Below are 20960 nucleotides of genomic sequence, written 5' to 3' on the forward strand. Positions count from 1 at the left end.
CCCCCTCAAATTTATATGTTGAAGTCCTAACCCCTAGTACTTCAGAATGTGACTTTATTTGGAAATAGGATTGTTGCAGATGCAACTAATTAAAGCGCTACTGGAGTACGGTGGGCCCTTAACCCATGACTGGTGTTCTTATAGAAAGGGGAAATTTAGACACAGATATGCACACTGAGAGAACATCACGTGAACATGAAGGCAGAGATTGGGGTGCTGCATATACAAGCCAAGAATGCCAGAGATTGCCAGCAAATCACCAAAAGCTAGAGGAGAGGGAAGAACAGATTCTCCGTCACAGCCCTCAGCAGGAATTCACTCTGGCACCATGACCTTGGACTTCTAGCCTCCAGGACTGTGAGAATAAATTTCGGTTGTTTAAACTACCCAGTTTGTGGTACTTGGTTATGGCAGCCCTATGACACTAATATACTCTATCATCTCAGGCAGGTCACTGGCCACACCTGGGCCTCAGTTTCTTTAATTATAAAACAAAAGGCAGAGACTGGAAGATCTCTAAGGAAATTTTGTTTCTGGAATTGTATGGCTTATCATTCCAGGGCTCTGAGACAAACACCTTTTTGGTTTGGAAAGCCTGAGACATGGGGATGTATTTCACTCTTTCACAAAACTACTTGGTTCTATTCAGTTTGACAAATGTATATTTATTTCAGAAATTGGATTTGGTACTGGAAGTTCAATAGCAAATAAGATCCATCTTCTGACTTCAATGATTTATAGTCTTTTGGGAAAGACAAAAACCTAACTTAAATACATAGTGGTAGGTATTAATAGTCATAACATTTCTTAGAACTTTATGTATATCAGTTCATGTAATTGTCACATAACCTGCTATAAGCTAGGTATCATTATAATTATCCCCATTTTACAGATGATAAATGTGAGGAACAGGGGAGTTAAGGGACTTGCCCAAGGTTACACAGTTAATTAGTGTCAAAGCATGAGATGTTCTCGGATTTCCAGAAGAGTCCTTATCCCAACCTTGGGGATCAGGGAAGCGTCTTGTAGGAGGTCACCTGATCTGAGTCTTGAGGGATGTAAGAGATGACCAGGTTGGAGAATTCTTGGTAAGGGGCACAGGCTGCACAAATTGTGGGTTGATAAATGGCATTTACCAGACATCTTAGTCCATTTTGGTTCACAGATTTTAAGGCTCATACAATTGTTGATTTCATCACTCTCAAAAGATATGAGGCTCAGAGAGGTAGCAATGAAATTGTAGAAAAAGTCCTGGGGTTATTATTCCCATCTGACAGATTTATAATCCCCATTATACTGCAGACCAGTGAATAAGTGACTTATTTAAAGTTGTACAGGTAGTAAATGAAGGAGTTAGGATTTGAACCTGGGCCATTTGTCTCCAGAATCAGTACAATAAACCACCTCCCTTCACTTGGACTCCATTAGGCTTCCTTCAGTGGACTTAGAATTACCATGACCTCCAACTTATTTATATCAAAATAAGCCTGTGGGAATATGCCATCCAGCATGTGTGTGTGTGTGTGTGTGTGTTTCTTTCCAACTCTGACAGTTCCTGAGTCTATAAATCAGCCTTTAGCTCCTATGCATTTTGTTAAGCACAAATTATCACCCTCAGCCTTGGCAAAGATGCTGCAGTAACTTCTGCTTCTGCAGTAGCTCCCTACCATCATGTGGGAGGATGACTACTCTTATGGCCTATGTTTTGGAGTCAGAAGATGAACTTTCTTTTAGATTGATCTTCACTGTGGTTTTCCTGAGAGCATGATTATGATTTTGCAATCTGGAAGGCAAGTAGTGAGCAACAACAGCACATTGTAAGCTCCTGGAGTGCAGAGCTCCATCTTACTCATTTCTGATCCCTACTTGTCTCTGTACTTGAACCAGCGCCTGGCCATGATGGGTGTACAATGTCTGAAGACAGCTGCGGTGAAAGAAAGCTGTTATGGTCTGAATGTTTATGTTTCCCTAAAATTTGTATGCTGAAATCCAAAACCCCAAAGATGATGTATTAGGAGGTGTCACCTTTGCAATGTACTTTGGTCATGAGTGTGGAGCCCTCATGAACGGGATTAGTGCCCTTGTTAAAGAGGGTCCAGAGAGATCTCCAACCCTTTCTACCAGGTGAGGATACAGGTGAGAAGGCACCAGCTATGAAGCAGGAAGTGGGCACTCACCAGAATGTGATCATGCTAGTATCTTAATCTTTGAATTCCCAGCCACCAGAACTTTGAGAAATAAATTTCTGCTGCTTTTAAGCTGTACAGTCTGGAATTTTGTTATAGCAGCCTGAATGGACTAAGACAAAAGCCTTAGCTACAAGTGTGCTTCTCTCTTCTGGAGCAGTGGTTCTCCACTCAGATTACACGTTAGAATTACCTGGGGAGACTTTAAAAATCTGATGCCCAGGGCTCCACCCAAGACCAATTCAAACAGAAATCTGGGAGTGAGGATGGAACTCAAACATCAGTATTTTAAAAAATATTTATTCCCCAGATGATTCTAATTTTGTGCCAAAGGTAAGAACTACTTTGTAGGAAGAGACCTGCAAATAGTTATAAATATTTATAGCTCTAGATATTTTAAAGTCACACCTGTGGCTATTCTAACCAATTCACTTTTGTCACTCAATCTGTAAAAGTTCAGAGACAGTGGGGTGCAATCAGAAATCAGGGATGGTGGCAAAGAGCTATAAATACTAGCTCTGGAACCAGCAGGCAAGCTGGTTCTGCAACAGTGGCTCACCTTCAATTGTCTTTAAAAAGAAATACAGTAATTTCAGTTTATGGAATGGAGTTTTTCTAGAACAGACCCCTTCCTGTTTCACGAACCACTTCCCCCTGTGGTTAAAATATCATGGGCCATCCACTGATTCTTATTTGAAAGCTTTCTCAACACACACACACACACACACACACACACACACACGCACACGCACACACACACACACACACACACACACCTTTCTCAGGATAAATTTTTTTTAAGTTGACTTTTTCAATGAAGCATTATTTTGTTTATGATATTTACACAGTTCTTTCCAGAAAGAAAAGCATAACCATATGATCAACAGGAGACTCCATGGATCACTGAGATGACCATGAGTGTCAGCCAGCACTCCTTGCATTGTGCTTTAAGGTGACTCTTTGGACCTCAGACTCTTCATGTGTCAGATGAATCAATGGGACAATCTGACTACACTAAGCTAATGTTGGACCATCTGACTACATTAAGTTAATGTGCTATGATTTATTTTTCTAGAGGACTCAGCCAAGTTGGAGATTCCCTTTATTCATCCAGTAGATTAAACTCTTCAGATTCTTAAAGTGCCTTTGTTTCTTTTAATTCACCGTCTCCCTTCTCATACCACTGAGCTAGTTGAACAGTTGTTAAAAAAATAAATGTTTCAAGCTAGGGGACTTTTTGGACACAGATTATGAAACTTTAGTTGTGATGCTGGCCAAGCAAAGTGGGTAGTTTTCTCTGTGGGGTACGGTAGGAGAGAAGAGGAAAAAAAGATCTGCTTTCAATGCGTCAGAACTAACCACAAAATAATTGGGCCTACAGTCTAATCTAATCATGCTTTTGTTTATTCACCTCATATAAAAGTCTCTTAAGAATGCATCTGAGCACAATATATAATAATACTATAACATACATTGTGAGAAACTTTGGAAAACAATAAAATGTCCACCTGAAATAAGCAGTGTTCATAGACATACAAACCCATTGGTCATGCACATTTGTGCCATTTCTTGAACTACTGAGTCACAATGCTGAACTGAAAGCATGAAATAGATTTTACAAACAGAGACTGAAGCCACTCAGAGGCCTAACAAGTGTTATCAGAAGCTTCACATTTGCATAATTTACTAAGTCAGTTCACATTTTATTATAAAATTCACATTGTTTTATTGTTTTCTTTTGTAATTAATTGGAACATGATATTCCTGCTTAACAGCAGGCAGGGGGCTTCCTCTTCAAAGTCAGTAGTTTGGGGACTCTCCAGAGAACCATCTGTGAGTTGCTTGTTAAACTGAATGTAGTGTTTCTTGTTAAACCGAAGCCACAATTATAGTAGAACCCAGTTAAAACTCAACTCATGTGTACAGATTTGGATAAAACAGGGGTAAAAACCACATCCCACTGCCCCCTACCCCTATCAAACTATACAAAAGTAAAAGCTCAATAGAAACCATTAGTATCTAATGTGAGAATCCCGTTTCCAAAACAGTTCATGAAGGGGTTGAGCAGTATTAGCAACTCAGACCAGGAAAAGGGCAGACCCAACTGGTGAGGGGCCCGTATGTCTCTCTTCAGCGATGTTCAGGTTCTATAATAATACACAATACAAAACGTTACAGGAAAAGTCGTAACTCTTAGGCAGAGTCTTCTACACAATTTGAACACCACCGTTGGCAGGCAATGTTAGATATATAAATTAATAACTTACAAAACATTACATTATATACATTAAGTAATAAATACACGGTTATAAACAGAAACGGAGGTGATAGCGCGGAAGGCAGTGCAAGAGAAAGACGGCAGCATTAAACTGGAAACGGTGTAACTGGTGTTAGCATGAAGAGGGGTGCAAGAGAACAGGATGGGGACTGTGCGACCCCAGTGGCACAGGGGTTCGGGACCCGACAGGGTAACTGCTCATGAAGCTGAATTCTACACAGATTGTTACTGTGAACAACATGACTACCCCTTAGTTTGTTCAACAAAGTGCAACTCTAGAGGAGAAAAAATACTGTTGGAAGCAGGCAAACAGAGATACTTTATAAGGGCAACTAAGGAGTTGTTTGGGACCATAGGAGAAGGAAGTTGAATGTGGTTAGAAGCGTAGCCTTTCTATTTGCAAAAGTAACTATAGTCAAGTGAAAGATATTGCCCAAGAAAGGAGGAAGACCATTTTCTTTCCTTTTTTTTTCCCCCAGAAAGAGTCAGAAAAGTTTATGTCAACTTTGAACGTTTATCTGTGTAGAAGTTAATACTAAACTCTAGGTATTCAACAGGCATTTTAAAGACGTGAAAATGTTTTACAAAAAAGGCACACAGGTTGGCAGACAAGGGGACAGGTGAGCAGATATAGAAATGACATTATTAGTCAGTCAGTTCAGTCACTAGAGGGGACAGATTCCCAAAACTTAGTGCAGAAAAATCTCTCAGTTTTGTGTCTTCCATTTTCAAGCCATTCGGTTGTGATGCGAACTTGGCCTCCAGAACCACAGAAACCTTCAGCTCTCCACTAAGCTTGCAAGCAAGGCAAGTCAACTGTGGAATTTCCTGAGCTGCTATGTGCTTCCCGGTCTTGCATTCTGGCTCCAAACTCAAGTAACTGGAAAGGCCGGGAGGCCCTTGTCCCGTGCAGGCCTCGGCCCCCATGGTGGGCTGGCCCTACCATACAGCTGGCATGCTTGTCAAGGGTGGAATGTTCATCTCCATAGGAAGAGGGAGATTATGTGTCAATCGGGGACTTGTCTTCTGTTGTGATGTCTACATCAGTCTCTCCCAGTGAATCCCTATTTTCCGGATCGATCACACAGAGTGTCTTTGTGTTGCTGAAATAGTTGTGGCCCTCTCCTTCTTTTTCGGGGCCTTCAGAATCCTCCTCTTCGAGGGTCAGTTCAAATTGAAACTTCTCCATCAGACCCTGGCAGTCTCTGTTCTGCTCGTCCAGTGGTGGGGAGGGACTCTGGGGTATCATGCTCTGATACCAGTTCCTGTTATCTTCTAAAGTATCCAGAATGTCCTGGGCATCAGGCTGTACCAGGTCCGCCCAGGTCTCCCACAGCGGATGGACAATGTAGTCGATGAAGCCCACCTGGAGAAAAATAAGGTTACACATCTGTTATTGTGATGGGCCCTGGAACACCAAACAAGCCGTCCTGGTTTGCATGCAAAGAAAGAGCCACAACAACCCAAGAGAGGTCAATAATACTGGAATCTGTTATTTGAGTACCTACTATATGGTGCATCCCGCACTGAATGCAATATATACATTATCACTCTTAATCATGCAGAGTAAGTATGGTTATTCACCATTCACAAAGGAGGAAACTGTGACTCGTTGAGATGAAATAATTTGTCAGAGATCACAGAGCCAGTAAGTGGTAGAGATGGGACTCAGTCCCAACTTTGTCTGATCCCAAAGCCTGTGTTGGTCTCACTAGAACTGATTACTTTTCCTCTGACGTCTGCCAGGTAAGAAGTCTGGCTGTAACCCTGGTTGGGAATGACTTTGTCACTCCTTGGATTCTGTGAGTCATTCTCTGAAGAAGGAAGCTCCAGGTCTACTGAGCTCTGACTCAACATTCTTTTCCTGATAACTTTAAAATATGCCGCGGTTTTAAAATGAAAGGGAGCCGGCCTCGTATGACTCTGAGATGTCTCAAGTTCTGTGGAATGTTTTTGGTTTGTAGACGACGTAGGTGAAACACTTGAAAACACTTCAAGCCCCTAAACAAACAAATATCCCCTCTGCAGACACGTCTGCAATTGTTTTAGATCCAGAGGGCATACCGTCATTTCCATCAGGAGAAAGAAGGAAAAATAAAGACAATTAAGCAGTTCCTTTGCTAGTGTTCCTGTGAAGAAATATGAAGCTTATGGCTCTGTTATGGTTTACACAGGGGCTATGCATCCTGCATGAGCTGGCTCTGTGGCCTTATCCTGACCTTTCCACTGTGGGACAAACAGGAAACATTGGGGGTGGGAACAGGCTGAGAGAAAGAATAGGCACTAGTTGAATGAGGGAATGGAATTCCCCTGTCATGGTCTGGGGAGCTGGAGAGATGCTGGGTCGGGATTCAGGGGTAGATGAGCAAAGGCAACTTCGGTGCACCCACGGGCATTACATAGCTGTCTTTCCACACTGCTGGCAACTTCCCTTTATTAACATTCTGGATTTGGGCCAGTTATTTAACACATCAAAGTTGTACCGTATCAAAGAACCTGAGTCGTATGTGACTTTTATCTATCTGTTTATCTATCTATCTATCTTTTCTCTGGTGTTTCCCTAGCCTAAACAAACAGAATTCATACCACAGTCAGGGCATCTCTGATCTGCACTGATTACAAGAACTTCGACTGTGGATGATTCAGATATTTCTCTTGCTTCCACCCACTCCTCTTTCCTCCCTTTTACTTCCTTATGTATGTTTAGTGGTTTTTAGAGACTATTTTCAAGGTGTTTTCCAGGGACCTGAAAAAAACAAGCTCAAGGCAATGGAGAAAATTCCATCAGCTGAACACACTGCAGTCATTTGCTTTCTTCATTTGTTCTGCTTCTGCTAAATGTTCAGCACTTTTTTGAAAGGTAGCCTCTAGTTGCTTATTTCCTAGGCCCTGGGACGAGAGAACTCTACAAATCAAGGGCTTCATTGCCAGACGACTCAGACAATGCTCACCAGAGCCCATCTGTGGGAAATACCAGGGTGGACCACAACATCATGGAAACAGTGAGACCTGTTCTCAGTGATGGACAGTGAATAGTTTTGGGTGGAGGGTAGCTGGGTGAACTGGACCAAGAGGACAGCTTCTTCACCTGACACACTGGGGAAATACCTGCTATGTCTATGTCACAAGGCTGTTTGGAGGTTCAAATGGGATAATGTATGGGAAATGTGTGGAAAACCATACAGAACATCATATACATACAAAACACCACTGTTGCTAACAAAAGGGCAATATACTATTTAATTAACTAATTCATGAATATCTTGTTCTAATTAAGGCATTAGGGTATTTGAATTGGCCCTAACTTTATGTTATCATGTGTTTTTATGGCATATTAGACCTTCAGAGCACTTACAGATTTTAAACTCATTTGATTGGGTTTCTTTAAAAAGCAACACAATAATAATTGCAAAGGAACTATACATTGATATTATAACTACATGTAAATTTGGGAGTAGAAGGTAGTGGGGAAAGAGGATAACCACTAACAAAAAGTACTCTGAATGCTTTTGTGATAAAGGCCTTGGGCAGCCTAGAGACACAGTCTTAATCATGACTGCCTGGCTCAGGTAGTTTGTTGTCCTGAAAAAAATAGCATCTCAGCCGGCCCTGAAGCCTTTGTAAGAATATCGATACTATCTAGTGCTACATATTTTGCAGCTAGCGGCATCTGGGGCATTTCTGCATCTCCCTGCCTACAGTGTAATGTCCCCCCAGTCCTTAGCACACAGAGAGTTTGTAGCTTTGGACACAACCAAAAGATGTCAGCATGCTCTCAGAAGTGTAGACGTGACCTTGGAAGGGGACACAGGACAGTGCTTCAACTATGAGGCAGAGAGATGTGTGGGAATGAGATTCGTCACCTCTGGTGATGGTAGCAGTGTGCATGATTGTGGAGAGACAACGAAAACAGGAAACAAGGGTGAAAAGCAGAGGTCCTGGATAAAGACAGAGCTGGGGGAAACCTAGAGGGATGAGATGAAGGAGACAGCAGCATTCAGTTAAATCAGCAGGATTTGTTAAGGTCATAGACAATGATCTAAACTGAGGATACACAGTCCAAACTTTGATGGATTTCTGAAGACTGCTTTTTCTCCTCGTTGTGAAATTGAGTGTAATGGAGAAGGCGAATGAGTCATGAGCATAATGGAACTAAATAAAGTAGTTGCTTCCTTATAATTTCACACACACACACACACACACACACACACACACACACACACATTTAAAAGAAAACAGCTAGAAAGAGCCCTCCAGTTCAACCATCAGCAGAGCTCACAGAAACTTTGAAACCTTATATTAGATACCTGGGATTTTTCCACGGAAGCTGTGTGCTTATCACACATGGGGCTAATCTCCATTCCCCTCTCCCGCTCTTTGTCTCCCTGCTGGAAAAATTCCTCCATGATGCGGTCTGTCCATTGCCGATACAATTCCAGGGACTTGGTGGGGTTACTCAGGTCTGCACAGTGTACCATGTTGCGAAGGACCTGAAATCATCAAATTTTGGAAATCCCATAAAATGAGGTATAAATACTACCAGAACATCTCATCCCTCTCGTACTAGTACACTTGGTACCAGACCCAAGAACATTTTAGTTGCATTATAATTATGGTGCTTGCACCAAAGAAGCAGGATTACAATGGTGCTGGCCAGAGTTGGTTATTTACCATTATAAGAGTCCCCAAAGGGAAAATATGTCTTCTTTGATTGACAGTCATTGAATTAAAAAACTGGAAGGGACATTAGAGGTCAGATGCTGCCATGGTTTCTTCTCCTCAGTTTGGAAAAAATGCAAAGAATTACTCAAAGTAGATGTCTTCATATTTTCCACTTGTGGAAAGAGGAGACCAACTGAGGGCAATTTGTATAACCAAAACAGACCTAACAAAGTTCAAGTCAGTGGGATTTATGTCCAAACATGAGCCTTTGGGATCAGCAGTCACGTATACCCTATTATAAAGAGATTTTGCTGTTTATTTTTAGAATTAAGCAACTCAATAAATAGGGTTCTGTTTTTCTTCGTAAATTAGAGAATCAACTTGAATGTCCATTTTCCTTTGCTCGTTCTTAAAATAAGCCCAAAGCCTTAGTAGTAACCTAGGACATGCAACTAAGTAAACTTGTTTTTCTTTTTCTAACTGCTGCGTCATGAATTTGGTGTGGCTTTGTGTTAAATCAAAGGCTTCTGTCAAATACCTGTATACGATCAGTATAGTTGTCCAGGAGAAGAACGCCGGAACTTGTAACTTTCTTTGTTTCTACCATTGTCTTCAGGTCTGCCAGCAGGCTCATGTGTTTGGACATATCAGTTGCTAAGACCTGAGGTTAAAAAAAAAAAAAAGGAAACTCTCAATAAACTCAGTTTATCAAGGAAATGGATTTTCTCTTCCAGCAAAAGTGAGGAACACAGGGAGACCAAAGTCTTACCATGTCAATAACCATCTTCCTGAGTGTCTGACGCTGCTTCTTGGTGAGATTCTGGAAGATGTCACAGTGTTCTTCTTGGAGCAGTTTGAAACCCACGGCAAGGTGATGGTTTTCCAACACAGATTCATCATTATACATCAACGCAAGTTCTGAATCTAATAAACAAGGGAAAATGATGATTTAATAAAAAGGGATACAATTCAAACTGTGGAATTACCTCAGTGTGAAATCAGATCTAGTTCTCTCCATATGATCTTAAGAACCAAGACCCCATATATCATTTTCTATTAGAGCAGAGTCTCCCTCTACAAAGAGAAATAGTCAGTTCCTAAGTTAAAAAAAAAAAAAAGTTTCCAGTAGATATTAGCTCATAAACTTTCTCTTTGATTAAAAGTCACAGTATTTTTAAAATGCTTTTTTTCCTTTTCACTTCAGATGAAGAATTTGACATTTTAGGTAAGGGCATTCCCAAGCAATTAATCCTATTTTTATCTCAGTTTGTAACTTCCCTTATGTCTTCACGAATGTGTGCTTTGGAAAAAGAAGACTGAAAATGCCACTAAACTTCACCCAAGGTATTAAAATTTTTCACATTATCTCACTTTTTGATATGTTTCCCAGCTCCATCAATTGTGAGTTTTGGATTTTCAAAGAAGATAATGGTGTGAGTGTAAAATTTCACTTTATCCAAATAATGTAGCTCTTTGGAGCTTTCTGTAAATATGGTAACAAAACAATAACTTTTTACAACATCTTGATATCCCAGTTTCTGCCCTATGGCCCTATACAACAGAAACTGCATTATCTAGTTACCTAAACTACAGCTTCTAGCCTGTCTTTCACACACAAGAATCCCAGACAACCTTTGTTAGGCAGCGCCATGGTCTGCAATTGAGAACATGGTCATCAAACTCATGAAGCCACATTTTCTCTTAACCAAAATGATAACCAAGTGATGATAATATGTTACTAATTGTAGGTGTTGTTACTCATAAACCATTGCTTTTACAGTGTGCTTTGAGTTACATCTTCAGAAAAGGTGGTGGGATATGTGATGTCGTTTCAGCACTCTTGCCTTGTTCATCCTGTGATCAAGGGCATAGCTCTGCAAGCTGGCTTTTTATGGTATGTGGCTTTGGCAGAAAGACCATTTTTCTGTGTGAAGCTAACTGGCCTATATATGGAATGGTTCATGACATCACAGTAGACCAGCTGATATAACCCACACAGACAAGCAGCTGCCCAAAGTTTACGTTCTTTCGGTAGAAAAACAAGGTAAAAAGCAAGGTACCTCACACTTAGTCATTCAAATATCCTGATGATAAAGTATGATAAGGGCTCTTTCACAGCAAGTAGCTCCAATATTTCTTAAAACTGTCAGCACTGGATGTTAATCTTGACCACAACAAGATAACCAGTATTCTCAGAAGAAAAAAGTACTTAGATTTTCAGCATTTAGAAGTGGTACATTAACTGGGAAAAATCATGGATTTTCATTAGCATGGATACTAAATATTTTGAGCATGACAAAAGCTTTGAGTAGGGCTTGGGATCTTAAGGATGGGCCAGGCCTTGAAGGTCACTGAAGTCAGACCAATCCATACTACAGACCAGTGCATAATCAAACCTATGAAGCTGGAAGAGAGTGTGTGAGACTTTTACTGACCCGACCCTCCATCCTGAATTGTGGAAGCTTTTTCTTGGAGTCTTATTTCTATATGGAGGCTCCCATGCTCAGATACAACGTTTGAACCTGCTCCCTCAGTAGAGAGGGACACTAGTGGGTCACCATGCTCTGTGTGAGAGCCCTGCGTAATCCTAAAAAATCATTACCACATTATTCCCAAGCCTTTCCGTATCCTTACTGGATAATTCCACATGTGTTACTCTTTCCTCACATATTGCATTTTCCAAACACTGAGTACTTTTTATGGCTCCCCTCTGACCCTTTCCAAGTTCTCCATGCAGCTCAAAGTGATGTTGCTAGACTGGACACAGTATCCAGGAAAGGTCTGAACAGTTTGAGTGGAATGGAAGGATTACCTCATTATTACCCTTATTATTATCCATAATGAAAACATCAGGAGGAAAAAAATGAAGCAGTGACTCATACAATTATCTCAAGTGACTGTTCTAGTGGCGAACTCACTTGTGTTGATGAGAAACTGATTGGAGACTCCAGGATGATCAACGTCATGAATAGCAGCTGCAAAAATGGCGGCCAGGATTTCCAAATCTGTGAAGACGGCCTGCAGGGCAAAATGAGTGCACTGAACTCCACGTTCCATTTGCCTATCCTGCTTAATTAGTTTCATACTAAGGTACCCCATTTCATTCTTGTTGGGAGAAAGATGCTTTGTTGATTTATGCAGTATCTCAATATGCTATTTTAATTAAATGTAGATTCTGTCCATCATCATAAGGTCTCTTATGTGAGAGGATTGGTGGTCAGAGCCCATGCCCACATCGAGCCTGCAGGCTGAGGCTCGGGGAAGGCGTTAGCACAGCGCTCATGGTAAGAGATCAGGTGGTACCTGATATCTGTTTCTTGGATAAGTGGTATAACAGGATGGTGCTTATGCAACACAAGCACGTCAGACTGGCTCTGCTCTGATATAAAAAGCTTCATATGCTTTCAGGCTGCATAACTAAGGCCAAATTCCAGATTTATAAGCCTGCCAATAAGTTATTTCTTAAAGCTAAATTTGTAGCATGGTCAGAGCTTTCACACATTTATTCATTCATCCATTCAGTCAATACCTATCCACTCAGTGATTAGTATGGACAAGATTTGAGGACATTTCTGAGAAATGAGACCTAATGCCAACTGCTCAACTCCTTCATGCCATCCCGTGAAGCCTCCCTCCTCTGCCCCTACCTGTATGCAATGATTTAAACCTAGTATTTATTTAGGTATAAATTGCTTCTGGCTGAAATGTCTTTCATCATTCTCTGTGGTTACTTAAATCTTCTGATCCTTCCATTCAATCTAATTATGCAAGGACACATTGAACTCTCCCTTCTCTAAACATCTGTGGTTCTCATGCTCAATTTCCAGCCACACAGTAGGTAACAGCAGCAGACAGTTGATAAACAGTGTTGGCCCACCGTGTGATACTGACACAGAACATAAAAATAATACTGTTTTTTTTTCCTTCAGGGCTATAAAACAGTCTTAGCTTCTTGGATTTCATTTCTCAGAATATATGGAACCCAAGCAATAGAGTTGGGGTCAGTTTAATCTTTCTTCACCTTCCAAGCTGAATCTGCAGAGGTGGGCTTGGCTAGGGCGTGGCCAGTCCCTTCCCACAGTGAGCCTACACATTTTGGAAATACCTGACCACCACTGCCATCTGTCAAGGAAGAGCATGGACTGCTGCACCCACTGGGCTGCTTATAGTGATATATAAAAATGCATTAATCTGTGAGAGAAGCAGTCCCAGCCACCTTCTAGAGAGATGTCTAACAAGTTGGAAAGCTGTCCCTCTTTGCTTCAGCATTGTTCATTCCTCAGTTCTAGATTTTTCAGTTACTTTTCCTTCAATCCATAGAACCAGTTTTATGAATTCTTAGGCGAATAAGCTTATGGATGCTTATTCTTAACAGGAACTATATAGAACATTTTATATTATATTTCTGTGCTATCCCTCAGAGGACCTGGGATGGTGTAGGCAGTTCAGATCAGCACATGCATACTGAGGATATACTATATACTAAATGCTGAACTAGACACTTATTAGGTACTAGAGATACAATGACAAATGGAGCATCCTATTAACTGCTTGATAATTAAATAATTTTTCCATTGTAACAGAGGTAAAGGAAAGGTTACTCTGATATGAGAAAGCAAGTAGAAATGTCATCCATTTATATTAATAACCCAATTGATACATGCTCTACATAATAAAGAGTCAGTTCCAGTATGCACAAACATCTAATTACATTATTTCTATAAATATATCACATGTTGTATGGCACTTTTTAAGGAGGATGGGCAGGGTATGCAAAACAGATCATAACTACTCACATCTAAGGCTGGCGTAGAAAGAAGAACATGGGTTGACTGGGCTACATCAGCAGCGTGTAGGCTGTTATGATATGCCACATCAGCATGGTAATGGTCTTCTAAAGTCATCATGTAGGTAACAAAGGTGTCAGATGAAATTTTGAATGTCTTTAGGAGGTCTCTTTCCTACGCAGCAAAAAGGATTAGAAAACAACTAAGTGGATGTCCATAAATGAAGAAAAACCAAATCAGAAAAGTAAACTGGGATGGAAAAAAATCATAAAGAGCATCTAATTGGATAACCAACATTCACTCCTGTTTACTCACCTGGAATATGGCATACATGATGCATGTTAGGGGCCTATTGTGTGAATATCCAGCCACATTGAAGATGTTAAGGCCCCATTTGTTCAGGTCTTCCAGCTCCTATATCAAAATTAGAGAAATTTAGAAATAAGGACAGTTTTGTTCACATGCCTCATTATTTTTATTTATTCTGGGGACCGGGGTTGGCTAAGTCTTTAGAGTATCTATTTAGAGTGTTCTGGTTGCATGAACGTTTGAAAATGGAATGATCTGGGAAGTTGAGTATCTTCATGCTGTTTAGAAGGTTCTGTACATATTTTTCAGAAAAGGGAGAATGTGTGTTTATTGATAAATTTTGTTTCTGACCTCTAATTTTTTGCCGTATGTCAGTCCTCAGTCAATGTTGCTGTCGGAAGTAGGTGCAAGTGATTAGAGATCATTCTAGCCCCATTTCCCTGTCTCTCCCCTTCTCTGCTCACTGGTCCATGAGTAACAGCTAGAAAGCAATCTCAGGGAAACTCCTCTGCCCTTTGGTTATTATCACTGAGAGCCATGTCAAGGAGACTTAGCTGCTAGAATGTGTGTAAGTCAACCCTGATTTAGTATAAAAGGTCATGAAGATGCTAGTCATCCATTACATCCTAGAGCTCCTGCGCCACAGAAAGACTTGAAAGAAACATCATTCCATCCTGTGTTGTGGGATTATTCCAAGATTATCTGATTAAAGGAGCAATTTATTCCATTATTAATTACTGCCCAGAGTAAGGGATCCAGGCTCTCCCCAGAGGCTTGGCCCAATGTGTAATCAACCTTCTTCTAATGACATCTTTCGGACACTCCCTCACTGAATGTTCATTTGTTCTCATTTCATATTCTCACAAGGCCGAGAGAACCTCTGCAGTCACCTTGCACGGCCTCCGAGAGGAGGTATGAATTCTTTCTGAGCCTTCCTCCACTACTAGGGTTTGGGCTCAAGGGTCAAGGCTGTCAATTTCTCTCATTTCTTCTTCAGCTCTGCCAATCAGTGCAGATTTTCTCATTGGTCCTTGGCATACAGTCTCTGAAATATCCTCTGGGGTAATTCAGCCCTGTCTATTGCCCTCACCTTGGATTCTCCCAATATGTGTTCAACAGGATTCTCCATTCATAGGTTAATGGACCCAACTCAGGACAAAATATGGTCCTTTGGTGCAGAAAAAGGGCCTTTAACTAGGCGTTCAACAATGGACAATGGGCTACATCAGCCTCATCATACTATTTAATAATAAAGCAAAAGCGATCACTGTTTTCTAGTAGGAGGTTTTAGACATCTGCCTGCTATAAAGCAGAGCTACACGAGCACACACCCAGCTCATACACACCTTGGCTAGATGATCTTCATTTTCCGTGTTGACTCCAAAGCGTGAGATACTTGTATTATTTAAGCTTGAACTATGCATCAGTTTTTTCACTCCGCTTATCTGTGTCATGAGCTGTTGCTTTTTCTTTTTCTCCCTGTCTTTCTGGGTGGGAGATGGAATCTCCACGTCATTCTGCTTGTCTGCAACAACACAAAAATAGGTTTTCCAGTCCCTGTGTGCCAATGAGAACCCACTGCAATATTCAAAAACAACTTGTAACGGTCTATAATGGCTGGCTCATCTTAGGAAGGTCTGTCATAGCATTATCTCACTTGATCTCCAGGACAATCCGGTGATACATGATTTTATTGCTAAAGCAGCAAACTGACGTCCAGAGGAGCTAAATAAGTTGTTCAAGAAGTGGCAGAGGTAGAACTCAATCCCATGTCTTCTGTTTGATTTGGGACAATTACACTCATACACTTTCAAGGTGAGGCATCAATATTTATATGTAAATTTCTTATTAAAGTGAATAACTTGTATGTTTGTAAAAACAGAGAAGGTTCATGTAGCCAAGCCCAGGTTAATAAAAACAGGCTTTATGTTTTGCTCACTTTATTATGTTTGTAATTATTGTTTAATTTAAAAGATCCATATAACAGTAGCTGGGTTCAGTTTAGATGAGTAGTATATATGTTAGAGAAATAAATGGCTTCTAATCTTCAAATGATTCCTCTAAAGCCCTGGCTTATGACGATTTGAGGTTAAGAGGAAGACTGTAATTTCAGTTTTATCTCATGCCTTGTGTCTATAAATTCTGCTAGTAAATAATAACAATGCCTCTCATTGGTAACAGGCATTACATTGATTAATGTAATTGTGCTTATTAAATATCTATAATCATCTCATTTAATTTTTAAAAAAATTCTGCTACAAGATAAAAGGAGGGCTAGGGTTAGTGAGAAGAACATATCTACCTGCTCATAGAAGCTCCTTCTTCTATATCATGCTATTAAAAATATCAGCAATCAAATATTCTATTTCACTTCTCAGGGAGACGGATGGATCCCGAGTCCTTCTGAAAAATGCATTAACTCTCTCAGGCCACAGGGATGCCTGTGAATGTGCTGAGGCAATCAGTTATTGAGGTGCTCTACAGCTACTTCATTGAACTAAATGACACCCTGTGGCTGAAAGAGTTAATGCAGCTTTCAAAAGTTCCTACATTTATCTCTACTTGTTTCAGCGAAAATGAGTCCAAAGACAACTTCTCTATTTGAAAATGACACATTTCCAGATGGCCTGCTGGGATCTAGATGATTTGCTTTCAACTCTTGCAGTTGATGGCATAGTCACACGTTCTCCCTGGAGACCTCCGCCTGCTCACAGAGCCCTGTGGACAACTCATCAAAGCAAAGTGAGCACAGTGAGGTGGAAGCAGCTGTCCTGGACCCTTGGCACCTGGCTGTAGGGCTGGAGCAAGAGATTTCTCTATCCCTAGCATCTCAGTGCTGTCTCTGGGTGCCCCCAAGTTCCTAGATTCATCAGCCTATGACTCTGCCTTAGGGAGGAATTTTAGTGGTCATCCCAGTTAGTTCAGGGGTTTCCAACCTAGTTCAGCAACAGAAGCACCCAGGGAACTTTTGAAAAATACAGATTTATGAGCCCCACCCAGTCCTACTGAATCAGTGTTTTTTAAAAATCTTCCCAAGTGACTTTGATGATCAGAGTCAGGTTTGGGAACAAATAATAATCCCACATGTTCATTTTTCAGATGAAGTCAGCAACTTTCCCAAGCTCAAAGGGCAATTCATTCAACAGATATTTATTTCACAATCACTTTGTTCCAGACGCAGTGATTTAATAGCTTAGAACCCAGGCCTTCAGGTTCCCGTTAAAATCTCTTTCTGGTCTCTCAACCTTTGGCATAAAAACTATATATGACATTACTTTTGAAATTACTTTTCTCCCTGTCACTTCACGCCTAATAATGACTACTTTTGCTAAAATAAAAGGCCACAATAGCCCCTGCGTTTCCTAACCATCATTCTTCACCATTCTTCATGCCTGGTTAACGAAGCTGTTAGATTCTTCTGTGCCAATGCAAATATAAAACCTCTAGTGGGACTAGCAGCTTTTTCCCTTTGTTTAATTAAAGATTCCCTGCGACAGCGAGAAATTGAGCCGAACCACTACTGTGTCTGGAACATTACGATAAAGAAGAAAGCCATTATCCACAGACAGTGCCATTTTGACATTAATGGGTGTTTCCCTATGCAGGCATTGGAACAACTGATGGGTTTCCCTATTCTGAATTTCCTCTGCTAAATGCTTAGCCAGTCCCATGCAGAAATAACCTGAAACACACACTCAAAGAATCATACTACATGCTTTGTGAGTTCACATTTACAGAATGGTCAGACTACAGTGGGGAAAGAGTGGAACAGTACCAAATAAATAAATAAATAAACAGATGCAAAAAACGTCTCATCAAAACTCTGATAATGGCGGCATTGGAGGTGCTTTTCTTGCTAGCTTACAGCATTTAATCATGCAAAATTCCTGAGTTCTCTTCCCTGTGTCTTGAGAATTCTATGTTCCAGCTTTGGAGACAGTAAGTCGGGGATTTGAAGGGGTGATTCTTCTCTGAAAAAATATCAACTAACTTGTAATATCACATCTAAATATCTTGCTTTAATCTGTGCTCCTTCCCCCTGGGTCCTTTACTTCCTCCTGTACCAGCCACCCGAGCCCATTAACCTGCATGAGCATCACAGAGTGCCTGCACTGATGGTCTCTTGCCTGCATGTCAGCCTGTCCATCTGGACGCCATCCTTTTACATGGAAACAATACAAGTTTCACACATTCCCCGCAGTGAGGGATTTCCCTCCTTTCTGGATGACACATTTTAACTTTCAATGACTCTTACTGAGATACTGCTCTTCAAGTTTAACTGAAATCAATAAGGTCTTCCCATTTTGTGCTCTTGGAGATGGTTGCTGTGCTCTGACAAGAGGCTCTTATATTACTAGAAGCTGTTAACACATTTTTAGGTCCAACAATCCTGATTCTAAAGACTTTTCTCCATAGATTACATCTATTACTGAAAGGCGATTTTCTTCTGACAGCCTAATAACCTTTCCTAGTTGAAGAAGTGACAAGTATTTTGATCTAGGAGTCAAGAGAGTGAAGTCATAGTTCTGGCTCAGGAACATTTTAGCCAAGTAATCTTGGTCAAGTTACATACCCTTCTGGGCCTCAGTTTTCTTTCTTGGAAAATGAGGGAACTGGATGAGGCCATTAAGGTCCCTTTCAGATCTGACATTTTGTGAAGAAGGCTTCATGGTCCTCCAGGAATACTTGCCATGCTCACAAGACAGGACGTAGAGTTCCATGTCCTGCATTTGCAGTTTGGAAACAAGCTTTGTTTGTTTGCTTTTTAAGATTATCAAATTGTAAGCCTACAGGCTATTCCAGAGAATCCAAGTTGCCAGGTATGTCTTAGCAAGACTGATAAACTCCATCCATATAGAAAGTTAGAGCTGGAATGGATAGAGGGTGTCATCTACTCCAGTGTTCCCATTTTACAGTTGAAGTAGCTGATGAATCTTTTGTTTATATGATGGATTTTTTTCTCCCTAAATTTTCTCAAGAATATAATCTGTCTGTCTAGCCTGTTTGATCAGGTCTACCTTGTGTGTGCACATGCGTGTGCATGCAAACGCACACACACAAACACACAGGCTCACCACCCTCCTAATGTTGAGTGTGTAAGGACTGAGGTTCTAACAACCTACCTCAAATTATCAACTTGTTGTTGATAATTTAATTTTGGGGGCAATAATGAGAAACCAAATGATGGTTTTCCTCAAGAGATATGCCTCCATAGCAACTGGAATATTCAACAGAGTTGACAGTTACCCGTTCTTGAGATGCAAAGTGTTGAAACTGAGAACTCATTTTTATTATCTTCTCAGCCTCCTCACTTGATAGCCTTTGATGCTAAAATAAGAATAATTGGTATACTAAACTATTCTCATGGTCCTTGGCAAGCAGATAGTGAAAGAGGCTACAAGCCAAGAGGACTGCTTAGGTACAACCTTGGATGATGAAGGGCTCAGAGACTTCCTGCAGCTTTACTCCAGTGGTCAGAGTCTCTTCTGAGATGACAGACAAGCCCTGATATTTTAACATGCAATGTTTATGAAAACAAAAATGAGTCCTTGCACTTATTGATTTTATTCTTCTTTCCCACAGTCATTAACCTGGAGATTGTCCCTAAAACAGTCCCTAGCTTATGAAAAATAATTGGGTGTCACACAGATGGACAGGAGAAGATGCCTGCCTTCAAAAGAAAGAAGGGGGATAATGGAGAAGAAAAGGATCAGTACACAACACTTTCTGTTCAATTAGATTCTAGCTCCTCTTGGAGCTAGGATATATGAAAAAATCTTCTCTTTGTTCTCTGACAAAGGTTGCCACAACTGCCGCTGGAGAAAACCAGGTGCTGCAGACACCCACATACTGGAAACAGTCGGAAAGGCACTTGTCAATCATGCCAATGCCCACTGGCCACAGAGTAGCGCCATGAGCTTTCCACTAGGCTGATCAAAGATTGATCTGCTGATAGCAGGAACTGCTTCGGTATTAGAGAAATAGAATTGATTTTTAAAAATAAAACTAGAAGAGGTATGTGTTTCCATAAGACATCAAGGCAAATGCTCATTGATTTAAGGATATGCAGCAATGCCAAAAAGAAGGGAGGTGTAATATTCAGCTGTAAGAATAGGTCATTTCCCTGGAAAGTGGAGTTCTGCTAAATGAGCATAATTCAGTGGTAATTGAAAGTCAACAGAATCAGAGTCTAAAGGCTACCCATTCACTCTGAAGTACAGATTTGCAGGTTCTGCAGGCCTTATTCAAGAAAAATACACAGCAGAATGGCTTTAAACATGAGATCAGAAATTCCTAGTAATCAAACAGGATGCATGACAGTAGTTGAGAGGCACTGATGCAAACCTTTCCTGTCAGTGACATGTGTTAAAAGACTATCAATGTGAAAGCAGAGACTGATAGGTAAGTATCAGATTAGGAAGATAATGATGCTGCTTGCAGAAGGCTAACTCCTTCAGAGAGGTGGAGATTCTTTCTGCCCTCCCCCCATGTATGGTTAAGAAATACCTTAGCAAAGCAACAGTCAAATTATTTCCAAAGCTTATTATCATGGGTCAAATCACCATACAGTTCTCCAGCCATCTCTCACAAAGCATCTAAAAGGAAACCTTTTGCTCAAAGCCCAGTTACTGGAAGAATTTAAAGAATATCATGTCACAGGAGCCAATTGGAGTTGTCCCTAAGGACTGGATGATTGAACCCCCCATCACCCACCCCCCCTTCAGAGGTCTTGACAGA

The 20960-nt window shown here is 40.8% G+C and overlaps 1 protein-coding gene across 6 annotated transcripts in view; it reads right to left on the minus strand.

Annotated features, from left to right (window-relative positions):
• Positions 1–3569: 3569 nt before the first annotated feature.
• Positions 3570–20960, minus strand: part of PDE4B (phosphodiesterase 4B) — a 592044-nt gene continuing 574653 nt past the window's right edge. For all 6 annotated transcript variants that reach the window (XM_060304629.2, XM_030865864.2, XM_060304618.1 and 3 more), the window contains 8 exons: positions 15569–15747; positions 14229–14327; positions 13923–14087; positions 12045–12144; positions 9896–10050; positions 9665–9787; positions 8772–8954; positions 3570–5830 (listed from right to left, as the gene is read on the minus strand). In XM_060304629.2, the coding sequence (XP_060160612.1) occupies positions 5465–5830; positions 8772–8954; positions 9665–9787; positions 9896–10050; positions 12045–12144; positions 13923–14087; positions 14229–14327; positions 15569–15747 (1370 nt within the window). In that variant the 3' untranslated portion in view covers positions 3570–5464. The remainder of the gene's footprint in view (positions 5831–8771; positions 8955–9664; positions 9788–9895; positions 10051–12044; positions 12145–13922; positions 14088–14228; positions 14328–15568; positions 15748–20960) is intronic.

Source organism: Globicephala melas, chromosome 1 (assembly GCF_963455315.2).
Source record: "Globicephala melas chromosome 1, mGloMel1.2, whole genome shotgun sequence".
NCBI lineage: Eukaryota > Metazoa > Chordata > Mammalia > Artiodactyla > Delphinidae > Globicephala > Globicephala melas.